At 40.8% G+C, this 14,896-nt stretch overlaps 1 protein-coding gene across 1 annotated transcript; it reads left to right on the top strand.

The window, feature by feature from the left end:
- The first annotated feature begins 16 nt into the window (after positions 1–16).
- SELENOO (selenoprotein O) lies at positions 17–13,350 on the top strand. The gene is made up of 9 exons (XM_009897344.2): positions 17–555; positions 1,983–2,186; positions 3,075–3,255; positions 6,965–7,095; positions 7,512–7,792; positions 8,130–8,280; positions 10,432–10,617; positions 11,691–11,847; positions 12,538–13,350. The coding sequence occupies exons 1-9, from the start codon at positions 71–73 to the stop codon at positions 12,730–12,732; spliced, it is 1,971 nt and encodes a 656-aa protein (XP_009895646.2). The 5' UTR covers positions 17–70; the 3' UTR covers positions 12,733–13,350.
- The last annotated feature ends 1,546 nt before the right edge of the window (positions 13,351–14,896 follow it).

The raw sequence follows: 14,896 nt of genomic DNA, 5'->3' as shown, positions 1-14,896 counted from the left end.
GTTCCGTTCCCTGTTGCTGCCGGCGGCGACGGTGGCGGGCCCGGGTTGTCTCGAGGCTCTGGGTGCGGCCATGCGGCAGCCCGCCGCTCTCCCGGCGCGGCCAGACGGTGCCGAGGGCGGCGCGCAGGCGGGCGGCGGGGGCTGGCTGGACTCGCTGCGCTTCGACAACCTGGCGCTGCGCTCGCTGCCAGTGGACACCTCAGAGGACAGTGGGCCGCGGGCCGTACCCGGTGCCTGCTTCTCCCGGGTGCAGCCTAGTCCTCTGCAGAACCCTCGGCTGGTGGCCATGTCGTTGCCGGCGCTGGCGCTGCTGGGGCTGAAGGCACCGGCGGACGATCAGGAGTCGGCGGAGGCCGAAGCGGCGCTGTACTTCAGCGGGAACCGATTGCTGGCGGGCTCGGAGCCGGCAGCTCACTGCTACTGCGGCCACCAATTCGGCAGCTTCGCGGGGCAGCTGGGCGACGGCGCTGCCATGTACCTGGGCGAGGTGCTGAGCCCTCAGGGCGAGCGCTGGGAGATCCAGCTGAAGGGCGCCGGCCTCACTCCCTTCTCCCGGTAAGGCCCTGCGGGACGGCCTGGCCCGGCCCAGCTCGGGGCAGGAGGACGGGGCAGTGGGTTGGCGGAATAGCCCGGTGAAGCTAGCACGAAGCCCCCTGCGCGGCGAGCTCACCGTATAGAGGAGAGCGGGAACGGGGCCGGGCTTCTCTGCCCGCTAATTGCAATAGCAAGGTGCTTCCCCAGCTGATCCTGTGCAGTGGGTTTTTCCCTGAGGCAGACCTCATCACTTAAACACTTGCGGGTTTGAAATTTCCTTTTTTTTACCTTCGCTGCTGCAAATGTAGTGCTTAAATGCCAAATGAGAAAGTGGCAACGTTTTTCTCTGGAAGACTACGATTGCGTCTCCTTCAAGTGGGGCATTACTTCAGTCCCTGGTTATGCTCCTCTGAGGTTTTTTCTCCCCGTTAGGAGGATGCAAACTGTGATGAAAGTCGAGACTGCAGTGTGTAGTAGCCAGTGGACTTGTTTGTATTGCTGGTCCTTCTACCTGCTGCCAGGTCCTTCCCGACTGTAGGAGGGGATGGTGGAAAAGCCACAAGAACGGCATACCAATCCCTGCAAGGGACGAATGTAATTGTTGTTCAGTTTAGCCTGCGATGCTTTAAATCTTTCAGGCCCCATTTTGCTTACATATTTGGTCTGTTTTCTGTTCCAGCTGTGCACAAGCTCAGTAGCACCTTATTTTCATGCATGTGGTGCAATGAAGGCCTTCTTCAGGTCTTTGAAGGTTAAGGAAAAAATAGGGAAATTCTAGATACAGTGTAGCATTATAGGCCAGGCCTGCACAGCTGTCCTGCTTGCCAGTGGCTTCTGAAGTATTGGGAGTGTGGGCTAAGGACTGCCTGCTCCTTTTACTCAATATCTATTAAATAAGCTACTTTGCAATTTGCTGGTCGTTTTGGGTGGGTTTTTTTGTTTGTGTTTATTGTTTTTTAAGAGCTCTGCCATGCATGACTGTATTTAACACCTTATTTCTAGATTGCTTATTCAGAACGATCCAAAGCAACATTATTCTTTCCAGAAGTATAACACTAGCCATTTTATTAAGAGGAAATGAGTGACTTACTATAAAATAGATAGATCTGTCAAAAAAATAGACATATCTGTTATAAAAACATTTGCAGCTTTTTGAAAGAGACTCTTGCGTCGATAGTAACAGCAGAGTTAATGATTAGAAGGGGTATGTGGAGCTAGGAGGTTTGTTTTCTTCCATTGTATGGTCATTGAAAGTGTGTTTTGTCCACCTAATTAATCAAGCTTTAACAGAAGTTTGAAGGTCCATCTTTTTTCTCAGATCTGCCACTACTTTGTTTTGTGACTGTGGACAGAGCATGTCACTTCTAGGCTTTTTTTTTTTTTTCCCTCCACTGCAGGAGAGTTCCTGCCTTTATAGCCTGAAAACTGTCTGTGTCTTCTTGTTACAGACAAGCTGATGGTCGGAAGGTCCTGCGCTCGAGCATACGGGAGTTCCTGTGCAGTGAGGCTATGTTTCACCTAGGAATACCGACAACGAGGGCTGGAACCTGTGTCACATCTGACTCCAAAGTTGTCCGTGACATATTTTATGATGGGAATCCAAAAAATGAAAGGTGTACAGTTGTTCTGAGAATAGCATCTACGTTCATAAGGTAAAAGCCTACTTTAGTGGAGGTGGCATTTGTTGTATTTTTTTTAAACCAAGCACAGCAGTCATTTAAAATACCATTTTAAGTGTATTTCTATAAGAGTGCCATTTGTGTGTTTCTTGGTCTGGAGGCTTGGAGCTCTTTTGCTGGCCTGTAGGAAGCTGCTGTTCTTGTCTAGGAGATGGCATGAGCCATCGCCTTTATCCACAGATTAACACTGAACATGCTAGCCTGGTAGAAAAAAGATCTAAGCTCTGCATAAGAGATTTATCATGTTTATACCTGCACAGAACATGTGGGGTTTTTTTGCATTGGTATTAGTGGTGAATTAGAGCTCTCCCCTTATTCCAAAGCTATTCTAGTGTAGTACATGGGGTGTACTTTCCCTGCCAGGTGGGAAATGTATGAGATTCCTGCTCCAACTCAATAAGGGTTTCAGGAAGTTGCATTGTTTCTTGTAAGGTAACAGAATAATAGAGGAAGGTGAGGCATAAGGTGTGTTTGCATTTACACATGTACATATATATGTGTGTGTGTAAAAACCCTTAGTGTACAATCTAGTATTTTACATAAGTCCTATTCCTGTATATTTGGTCAGGATAACAGTTATTCTGTAGATGTGGTTGTAAGAAATTTTAACAAGCTGATCTTCAGTACTGGATAAGGTCTTGATCTGTCAGTTTAGTTACAGAGTTCTTGAGTTGAGTCACTGAGCCTTGCTAGGTTCTATGTAGGGATCTTTGTGGATCTTTTCTGTCAGTCACTTGAAGAACTGGTGTTAGACTCAAGCTGATGTGTTGCTGCAACAAAAGTAAATGTGTTTGACTACATGTAATTTCAAGTGAATGGTACCAGATAATACTAAATCATGTTTTTATTATTTTAAACCAGATTTGGCTCCTTTGAAATTTTTAAACCTCCTGATGAATACACAGGACGCAAGGGCCCCAGTGTTAACCGAAATGATATTCGAATCCAGATGCTTGACTATGTGATTAGCACTTTCTATCCAGAAATCCAGGAGGCTCATTCAGATAACAATATTCAGAGGAATGCTGCTTTCTTTAGAGAGGTAAGAAAGATCACATTCTCTTCATAAATCCATAGCTGTCATCTTTAGAAACTTCATATACATGCACAGATGACTGAAGTCAGTTAATGCCTTTTACCGTCTGCCTGCCTCAACTATTATTTTCTTTGAAGAAAACACTCTTAATGGAACTGCTTATTGATGAAAGCAGAGTTGATATTGATCAAACCAATACAGGTGATTTAACCTTTTTAATAGTTAATTGTGAGTTCTCTGCTCTCGGAAAGCTTCCCAAGGCTTGTCTCTCTTTGCTTAGACTGCAAGGATGAATTCTGGTCATGAGTGTGAGATGGTGAGTTGACAGTGCGGAGACATCATTTGCAAGACATCATCTTGCAAAATACTGAGAATGTTGAGTTGCTCCCTGTCCCTAATTTTGCATATTAAAAACAGGAATGTTGACTGCAAATCACTTTAACTTTAGGCTGTAGAATTGAAATGTTTAACAGCAGTCAAGCACTGCAAGGGCTTGCCAGAAGAAGCTGCAAACCCTCCAGCTTGGAAGTGGTAAGATAAGGTGAGATAAACATGCTTTAGATGTGGTGTAGTGTTAGGTCATTCTGCAGTGGTGTGGAGGAGAGGCTGTATGTCTTCTCAGAGACTGATTTTTGAACCTGTCTTCAGTTACTGTATAAATTTAAAAAATACTGGAGATGCATAATAAAAATTGGAGCTCTAACATTAGTAAAAGTAGAATTGCTGTATTTCTCTCTGAATTAATTTGTATCTGCACTTTATCTGCTGAATATACCTTTTGCCTCCTTGTTGATACTGTATCACTGTTCTTAACTGAATTTCTATTACTGTATGCATTTGTTTTGGTGAGCAAAGAAAGAATTTGGGGGATAAGGTGCTTCTGTTCATGTTTTAGTGCTCAGTATATAGTAATGCTACCCTTGCAGAAGGGATGCAGTTTGAAATTAATGGAGAACTGTAATAAAGGCTCCAATTCAGAGTATTTAAGTTCAATTAATGTTACAGTTTTAATAAGAATGTGACAACTACCCTGTTAAAAGAATAATTAAAAAACACCACAGTTTAATACATTTGACTAGCCTGTGTAAAAGAAGTCATGGTGTTTTGAAATCTGAAGTGACCTGGTAGGAACTGACTGCAGCATGATGCATGTTAACAATAGACCATTAAGAAGTCAGAATGCAGGCTTGACTGAAATGTGACATTCTCTTAATTTTGTGGCGTTTGTTTTGGTTTGGGTTTTTTGGGTTTGTTTCGTTGGAGGGGTTTGAGGTTGGATTTCTGTAGTTTTTTGGTGGTGGTTTGGGATTTTTGCTCTAACACAACCTGTGCTAACTTGCATTGGTTCTTCAAAAGCAAGCTTTGGCTTGGTCCACCACTGGATGCCGAAGAGTTTATCATCAGTGGACAGGCCTTTTGTATTTAAAAGTCTGGAGTCTGTGAGGAGAACTATGCTTGTCACTGTGCATGTCTAGCTCTGTAGCTGATGGAATACTTTCTGATGGGAGAAAAGATATGGGACTTGGAATACTTTCTGATGGGAGAAAAGATATGGGACTTGGGGATCTTTGTGGATGAGTGTGCACCCAGTCCTGTCTCTTTCTGGTTTTGGCTGCTTTCCCTGAATAACTTACTACTGGTTTCCTCACTCCCATCCTGGTATCCTTTCTTTCTTGCTCCTTGCTCTATTTGGTTTTTATTTTTTCGTTGTGCTTCTCCTGCCTGTGGCTGTCTGTCCTAGCATTAATTTTCCATGTTTTCTCTTCTTCTCAGTGGAGACCATGGTTCATTTCTCCACCTGAAAAGCACTCTGGTCCCTTACTTAGACAAACACATCTGTGTGGTTCAATGTCAGCTCAACTCAAATGTTTCATCTTTTGTTTTGCACTGAAGGAAAAATTCAAGTGATTGCCTTTGGCAGCACTGTCTGGAAAGCAAGAACCATTATCTTCACTATTCATATAATGTGTAGGTGGTGTTTAAATTTAAATGGGCATGTCCTTGAGATAGTGCTTATATATATATATATATGCCAGACTTGTTTTCTAGTATGACTTAGCAGTAGAAAAATGTGCATTCATTTTGACCTTTATTATTTTTGATCAAAGCCATCTCTTTCTAATCCATATACCCATCTTCACGTGATTCCCAAGCTTTATCTGCTTTCAGATGCTCCCATCACTGGAATTTCTTCTTTACCAGCACATTGCCAGTGTATCCACACAGAGACATACAGCAGTCATGAGCTGCCTTACCCCGGGGATGCTTTCATCCCAACCTGGCACACAGGATTTTTAAAGTTATTTTTAAGTTTTACTGTCTTCCTGGCACAAAGCCATTGTGTGCCAGGGTGTGCCTCCCTTACTGGTTTACCATGTGCCAGTAATCAGGTTTGGACATATGGAGCTGTTTGCCGACTGGCCCATGAAGCAGCAAAAATGCATGAAGTACCTAACACAAGAATGTTGTAAAATGTTAGAAGCATGGGGTCTCAAAGTGAAGTAAAAGCTCCTGTTCTGAGCATCATTTGTGGTTTTTACTGTGTGTCACACTATCCCAGGACAAGATTTTTTCATCTTAACCTGACTGCACATTTTTAAGAAAAGGAAAGTGGAAACATTCTGGGTTTGAAGACAGAGGCATAAAACGAATGTTTCCTCTGTTAACTAGATAATTTATTAAACCTTAATAAAACATGCTTACACTACAGGCTGGAGATTTTTAACTTAAAGCATTGATTTAATTGCTTTAAATTCCTGTGCTTTGATAGCAGTTTGGGAAGGTGAGTGATTTTGACTATGAAAATAGTTGAGATTTAAAAGTTTCAGGTAATGGCTACTGATGTTTGGGTTTTTAATTCTTTTTTTTTTTTAACAGCAATTCAGTAAAGTACTTGGAAATAGCAGGGTTTTTTTTAAAAAAGCCAAGTCAGCTTCCTGAATTTCAGGTTTCATAGGTCATATCTAGTTGTAGTTGACAGATAGTCTACTTTAAGTACCTAAAACTATTAAAAAATATTACTCATTTCAACAGTGAGTCACGTTCAGTGATTGCAGTCAAGAGTTGCATAACAATAACTTTCAGTTAAGCAACAGAAAAACTGGAAGCTTCACCATTCAGTGAAGAACTGCATTTAAATGAAATTATTTTTGCTTAACCTCACAGCTTTTTCCTGTTCTCCAGAAATTGAGGGAAACTTATCAGTGCTGCAACTTGTCAGTAAGGAAACCTAACCTTCCTGTAAATCACTGTAAGAGACGGACTTTGCATTGAGATTTGTTGCATATGGTTAATTTTATTTCTTAGCCTTTGTGTATATTTTCTTCTGCCTGTAGTTAAAGAGTCTATAAAATCTTAGTAGCAAGTCAAAGAGTATATTTGTATGATGTAGAACAGTATGCAAGTCTAGTGTCAAACCGTTTACCCTATTTCAGCATTTTGTCTCCAGGATGTTTCAAAGCTGTCCAGTTGACTTGCAGTCGAGTATGGAAGGAAAGGAGAGGCAAACAGAAATGGGAGACTGAGAAACAGGGCCGTTAGGAAAAGAGGAGGAAGTTGTCCTTAAGATTCATAAGATCTGTGGGTATGGCATACTGCCAGAATCTGCTTCTGCCTGAGCTGCAGAAGTAGCAGTTCAGACTGGGAAATGTTTGTGAGCACGTTTGTGTATTGTCAATGCATTGTCTTGAAAAATGGAAAAAACCTTCTCTTTCAGATAACAAAACGGACAGCGAGGTTGGTTGCTGAGTGGCAGTGTGTTGGGTTTTGCCATGGCGTGCTGAATACAGATAACATGAGCATAGTTGGGCTGACCATCGACTATGGCCCTTTTGGGTTTATGGACAGGTCAGTGTGGCGTAGATTTGAAATGCGCATGTGTGTTTGCTTTGCAGGGCAGTCCAGATGTTTGTAGTTGCTTTAATATTTTAACTCTAAAGTACATTTATGAATCTTCTTTCTGGCAAAGTAGATTCAGTTCTGGTTGTCCTGTAATTCTTCTTTCCAACTTCTCTATATAACTATTCACCACAACACACCTAACTGTTACACTCTTCTTGTAGCCTGTGGAGTTTCTCAGTGTTGGAGGGGGCAGGAAAATATCTAATGAGATAACTTTTGGAAGGACATCAAGAAGGAGTGTTCTTTTGATATTTTAGTCTGCTTGGGTTTGGTTTCTTAGAGGAGACTAAGATAATAAAAATAATAATTCTCACACTATTGGTGTCTAGATAACTAGAAGAATGATGTTTCTTCCTTTGTAGATATGACCCTGAGCACATCTGCAATGGGTCTGATAACACAGGACGCTATGCTTACAACAAGCAGCCAGAGATTTGCAAGTGGAACCTGGGGAAGCTTGCTGAAGCTCTAGTTCCAGAGCTGCCCTTGGAAATAAGTGAACTCATTCTGGAAGAGAAGTATGATGCCGAATTTGAGAAACATTATTTGCAGAAGATGAGGAAAAAGCTAGGCCTAATCCAGCTGGAATTAGAAGAAGATAGTAAGCTGGTGTCTGAACTCCTCGAAACCATGCATCGCACAGGTTGGTGAAGAGCACAGAAGGTTATTATTTCATAGCCCATCAGTATCTATAATCAATCCAAAATTTAGTTTATACCTTGACCTTACAAGCTGCCTTGTGCAACTACATTGTCATCTGAGAGAGGAACAAAAGACAGAAAAAAATTACTTGCTTGTGAACTGTGGGACAGTTGTGGGTTTTTTTAACAGGACTTCTTCAGTCTCACACCGAGGGTGCAGTTTATGTGCCTCTTCAGAGTGGTGACCTGTACTGCTGTGAGGGGACTTAGGAGAAAGGTGTGGGAGTTGTTTTTCTGCTGATTTATTAGTTGCATTACTCATATAATTCACTTTTCCAGGTGGAGATTTCACAAATATTTTCTGCTTGCTGAGTTCATTCTCAGTAGACCCTGATCCTTCAAACGTGGAAGATTTCTTAGAAAAGCTTACAAATCAATGTGCTTCTGTGGAAGAACTAAAAGTTGCTTTCAAGCCACAGATGGATCCAAGGTAATACTGTCTTTTATCTAAATGTTTTTGGGTTGTACTTTTAGTTTCATTATAACCAACTCTGTATGCTGTGTAGTATTTGATTAATGTTAATTTGGAAATGTCATTGCTAAGTAGATGTGTCACTGTCTACAGCAGTGCAAAATCTTGAGCTATATGAACGTGCAGCAGTGACTTGCAGCAGTTGGCTCTTGGGACAAAGTCTGAGTTTTTGTTTGGTCTTTTATTTTTTTTCTCTCCCCACTGTCTGTGCAGACTAAGGCAACATGTGCCAGATAATGTGATACAGAAAAATGTTATAGAAGAAATGAATTTGAACAGTAGTGCTACTGTGTTCTGTCAGTATACTGTTAGCAAACAGTCACTTTCAGCGACCAACATTATGGGCTAAGTATAACCTACATGCACACTTCAGGCTCTGAAAACTCTGTGGTGCTGTCAATGTCCCATTTGATGGGCCATATTCTACAGTTCCAGCTACTCTTAGCATGAAAAAGTAGTGAGTTTTGTTCAACTGCTGCTTGTAAGAGTGACTGCAGCAGTTTTTCAGTTTTTGGAGCAGTGGAAGGCAGGGAATGAGTGTGACCTGTTTTTTTTGTTGGGTATTTTTGTTGTTGTTGTTGGGGTTTTTTGTTTGTTTTCCCAGTGGGCTATTCTGGGTGTGGTTTTAACTCTCTGTCAATGTGTTCCATGAAGGTAACCAACTTACCAAATCTTTAGCTTTTTCTGCAAGTGACTATCACAGTTAAGTTGTGAAAGCAGGATGTTGAGAAAATGGACTGGTGTGAAACTTGTTCGTTCAAGTTCAATGTTAAACCAAGATAGTTTGCTATAGCCATTTATCATTACAGAGTCATTACTGGTTATTTAAGTTTTTGTGGTGATAACACTAAAATGAAAGGTGAATAAATTAAGTTGGTGGGTACTGCTGTGTTAATTATGTTTCAGGTATACTTTAATGTTGTAAGCAGATACGCGATAGGAAGGTAGCTCGTATGATAGACATGAGACAGCATTTTTTTAAACACTGCATTCAGGCTTAGAAAAATGTGAAAAGTACGCCTAAATCATCATGATAGGGATATAAAGCTTTGGAGAGGAGTAGTACAGTGTTAAAGTGAGTGCAAAACTGGCCTTCTTATCGCAGCACTTGGGTATCCTGGAGCTAGGCATGTCAGATACATAAATCAGATTAGGACAAAAGTCAGAAATCAAAGCACCTATGTTATCTGTGCTTAATAAAAGTAGGAAAATACAATCTGATATCATAGTTGTTGGTTTTGAGACCAGGGAATAATGTTTCTCTTCTCTTTTATGAATGTTTGTTCTGTTTATAAATGCATTCACAGAAGGAAATAAAATTATGTACTGATTTTTGATATACTGCACCTTACACTCTGGGTTTTTTGGTTTTACTTTATGCTGTTGGGCAGCTACTGATCATGGAAACATAAAAGTTAGCTAACATGGAGTAAAAAAAAAATGAAGCTATTGTACAGCACCAGCTAACACAGCCTAATGTAAAAAGATACAATCCTAGTCAAACTTGCAGCAAACTAGCCTGAATATTGCTAGGAATTTGTTACCACAACACAGATCTCATTCTGGGATTTAGATTGGCTAACCTAAAAAAAGTTAAACAGTTGTCTCATATGATCTAAATGAGGTATCTTTACCCCTGTAATCAGGGGGGTTTATTAGTACTGGTAAAATTATTAGGTGTTAGATCCTTATTCTGCATGCTGATGCAGCATTAATGTTGGGAAAAGAAATGGGAAAAAACCCCAAACACCTATGGATTCTGTATTGTGATACCTAAGTTAGGTCCTTACTCTGAATTAATTTCCAAGCTCCCAGGGTATTGTGATGAGTTACACATCTAAACCCAACTGGTAATTCTGAAAACCTATTGCCTGTGCTTCATGTACCACAGGAATGTGAATTAAATACATCAAAGATCAAACAAGGAAATTATCATCATTTATAATTTAAAAAAAAAGTTCTGCTAGTTGTGAAGTACCTCTCTAGCTATTTAACCTTTCCAGTGAAATCCTAGGTTATTGTGAATGTTATCACATCTACTTTATAGTTGCAAAAAGATGGTGCTTGACAGGCGGCTCAACTTCAACATCAAATGTGTTTTGTTCCTAGGCAACTATCAATGATGCTCATGCTGGCTCAGTCTAATCCTCAGCTGTTTGCATTAATTGGAACAAAAGCCAATATAAACAAAGAATTAGAACGGATTGAGCAATTCTCTAAACTGCAGCAGTTAACTGCAGCTGATTTACTCAGCAGAAATAAAAGGCACTGGAAAGAATGGCTGGAAAAATACAGGTAAGGTTTCTCAGCCTTCATAGCAGTGTGTTTTATTTGAGGTTAGTATCTGTATTGCCGTGAAAGTTCAAGAGCATCTTTGTATTTTGTTTCCTAGATTTTGGGAAGGGGTAGGTGGTACAGAAATTACCTAGCATCAAATCTAGTCTTAAAAGTGCTTCAAGAATATTGATGTTCATTATAGCAGAGACTCGCTTTGGTTGTGAGCCCAGTAACTACAACTGACTGACTGCTAAGCATTTACATAGAATACATAAAATAGAATACATAGAATAAACCAGGTTGGAAGAGACCTTCAAGATCACCGCGTCCAACCCATCAACCAATCAAACACCACCCAAACAACTAACCCACGGCACCAAGCACCCCATCATTTCATCCTTTAAAATCATTTTCTGAAAGAAAAATGGATGTCATAACACAGAAAGTGAATTATAAGTATCCTTAATCAAAGAGTAACTGTAAAAGGAAACATGGCCAGGAAAAAATGTCCAGACTATCATAATAGGCATAACGTAAAAGCTTTAAAATATAGGTGTTAGCTGGAGATGTTTTCAAGAAACCCCTTTTACCAGAGCATTAGTTGCTTCTGCTGGGACTCCTGCCCCCACCTGGCTGCCTGTGATCTTGTTCTCCAGTGAGGCTGAGAGTTCTAGCAAATATTCCTAGTAAAAAGTAGGTCAAACTGCCTCGGCTGTACTGCATCCTATTATCAGAACATCAAAAGCTTTAAATAACAAACCAATGCACAAGTACTTAAAAGACAGGATCTGAAGGTGATGGCTTTTGCAGAGCAGACTGTGGACCAGTGTCTGAAGCTGACTTTTCAGTGAATATGCAAGGTGTGCTACTTGTCAGGACCTGCTGATGGTCTGTAATGCTGCTTTTTAAATGAAACGGCATTTTGTGTTTGCTTGTTTTGTTGTTCTACTGCATTTTAAAACTGGGAGGATTGTAGGTTATGTAATACTTGTTAAGAACTACAGAATAAGGATCCCAAAGCAAGGAAATGTGTCAGCTTTTACCATGTGATTATTGATTCAAACCAGTTGGTTTCACTTGCTTAATTTTAGAGTCCGTTTGCAAAAAGAAATAGAAAGTGTTAGTGATGCTGATGCCTGGAACACTGATCATGTGAAAGTCATGAATTCAAACAATCCAAAATACATCTTGAGAAATTACATTGCCCAGAATGCCATAGAAGCAGCTGAAAATGGGGATTTCTCAGAGGTATGCTATTACTACTTAACATGTCTCTAGGTTTGCATGGGCGTCTAGTGGTGCTGTTGATGACTGCCATTGTGCTAGATGAGGTTCATTCTGGCCTCCTGGATGGTAAGGGGACTAGGAATTCAATTTTCAGAAGATCTGTATTATTTTTGAGGGAGTGTAATTTCAATGACTACAGAACAAAGAAAGGAATTCAAAATCCGCATCTGAACTTCACCAACTTTTGTAGGCCGATCCTAGGACAAGATACTTGTCCATGTCTTCAGAATAGTGTTTGCCTTGAGAGGCAGTTGGGGATTGATTTATACTTGCTCCTGCTGTGCTGAGTGTCATCTTCTAAAACGTAATGTCTTTCACCTGTGGAGTTCAGCATATCGATTATTCAGCATGTGTGTTACATGCAGAGTATGGGAAAAATAAATTATTTTGATAAATGACCTAAGAATTGTTATTTGATACTTGTGTGTTGAGTTGCTTGAGTGCCATACAGATACAAGCTCAGCTAGTTACAAGTTTACAGCTTTCATCTTATTTAGTATGCACATTGTTAGTCGTCTTATTAATGTTTGGGTTCTGGGGAGTTTGTGTATTAAATACAGTATCCTCCATCGTTACTTGGTGCAAAGTTCTTCTCTACATCATTTTGTCTTTACTTTCTAAGTTCTCATAACCATGCTGTTCTCTTTCTAGGTAAGAAATGTCCTGAAACTCTTGGAGAATCCATTCCAAGAAGCAGAAGATTTTGAGGAGATAAAAGAAGGTACAGAAGAGGAAGGAGCAAGTGCTGCAGCAGCTGCTTGTGCTCAAGAGACCAGAAGCAGACTACCATACTGCAGTAAACCTCCTCTCTGGGCTTCAGAGCTCTGTGTTACATGATCTTCATAACTGCCTTGTTTTGTTTTTCACTGTAAACTGAAGATTCTGATCCTTCTTCAGCAGTGAAGAATTCAGCAAGGCAAACTAAGTGCTATTAAGTTATTGAAACAACCCTGCATTTGGATGCATCTGCCACAGTCTTAAAATCTGCTTAATTTGAAGCAGTCATGGGTCATTGGAACAAACCAATGACAACCAACAGTCCATATATGTCATTAATTTACACGTTCTGAGATTGAAAGTATTTCCTTTAATTGTTCCACACTGCAAGCAGAAAGCAATATTTATGTTGAGGCAGGCTGAATTTCAAACATCCAAATGGAGTTGTTGTGTGAAGACAAAAGCAGCAAGTCAGGAATCTGATCTGTTTTTGTCTGATGTCTTAACTAATAGTACTTCTAACATTTATTTACTGCTTTTTCTATGCAGGGACTTTTTGTCCTCTTTAATGGAGGAATAGATTCAGTATTGCTTGTTTAAAGCTATGTTTCATTTAATTAAGTAGTTCATTTCTTGTGAACCTTCAGATTGATATTTAATCATTAACTATTTTCAGAGAACTAGTACAGGCCAGGGTTTGGGGGAGAGCAATTGAATTATTTTCTTTTTTAATATATTAAGAGCAGAATTAAGGGAGCCTATACATTTGTGCTGCTTGAAAATCTTGGTGACTCTTATTCAGGTTCAGTATGTTTGCATACCTCATGTGTAAATATTTACTAAAATCATGACAGCAGTTTGTAAGCCAATTGACAGGCAAGGCCAGTTAGCCAGACTAGTGTGAACCTTAAACCTACCCCCAGTACACAAATTCCAGTTCATTGTCTGTTTATTTCTGTGCTTCTCACAGAGACTCCTTGTATGAGAAGCCTGCAGGTGTGGGGTACCTGTTTGTTCACACTGGTCAGTGGAATTCTTTCATTCCCATGGTCTTGCACCATTGAGTTTGCTTTCATGGTCTTTCAGAACCTTTGTGCTACAAGCTGCTGTTCAGGAATGCCCTCTTTGAGCTTACAAGAAAGATGGTAGAGGGTGTGGGAGGAGGATGGGAGCTGACTTGCTTGCAAGTTCTGTATTGATGGTGTTTCATTTGAGGTTTTGGGGGAAAGTTGGTTGCCACATCAGCAAAAAAACCTGTGTGTTCTGTAGTTAGCTATTACTTAGCTTTCTGAACTTTCTAAAGGACTCTAGTGCTGGCTGAGATATCTGAAATCTTGGGGAAAGTTTGGTTTAATGCAAAGGTTTCTCTTTTCCAAAGAGACCACCGTCTTACACTGTGAGTTAAGAGTACTCTAGTAATTTCTTCCTCCACCCCTGCACAAGCTTGGTATTAGCTCAGGTTGAACTATGCTCTTTTAAGTCTTCCTCAAAATATGAGCTATCAATAAACAGGGAGAACAGTTGGGTTACTGCTTATGTGTCTGTATTGATAGTCAGTTTGTCCTCCTTGCTGCCACAGATAGATAGAATAGGTGATGCTTTGAATTTAAACATTTGTTCTTTCTTACCTTTGACCTTGTGGTGGTTTGAGCCTCAACTGGGATTTAAGAACTAGATGGGGGGGACAAGGCTGAGAATCTCTCCCCTGCTCCCCGCTCCTCTTTCCAGATTGAGAGAAAAAGAAATGGAAGGAGCAAATCTACCAAGAAATAATTTGGAGTCGGTTTGGAAGTAGAGAGGTAAAAATTTGCTTTAAACAATACATATATATATATGGAGAGAGAGAGAGAGAGAGAGATAACAGGAAGGCTTCACAAGGGTAAGGAACAAGGATGGAGAAAAATATGTATACAAAGCAAGTACTTTGAAGAGGCATGGATGTAGCAGGGACTAAAAAACAGGCCTGACCACATGGCAGTGAAGCAGGAAGCCAGCAGGAGTCCTCTAGTCCAGGCAAGGCAGAAGCAAAAGAGAGCAAATGGCTGCAGTGTCTTCCTTTTTACAGGCTTGCTGGACAGCCCCCTGCAGGGAGGACAAAGCCCTCCCTCCCCCCACCCCAGCTTCCAGGATGGGCATTAACCCATCACAGGTGTGTAGTGACTGGACAGGAACAATCCATCGCACACTGATGCGATTGGTCTTCCCATTGGCATCCAGTGCTTCCCATGCGTGTAACTCTGGGTGTTTGGCCAATGTCATGGGCACTGTACCAATTGATGGCAACCTCACTATT

This window comes from Dryobates pubescens, chromosome 27 (genome assembly GCF_014839835.1).
Source record: "Dryobates pubescens isolate bDryPub1 chromosome 27, bDryPub1.pri, whole genome shotgun sequence".
NCBI lineage: Eukaryota > Metazoa > Chordata > Aves > Piciformes > Picidae > Dryobates > Dryobates pubescens.
This window is presented reverse-complemented; position numbering and strand designations above follow the sequence as displayed.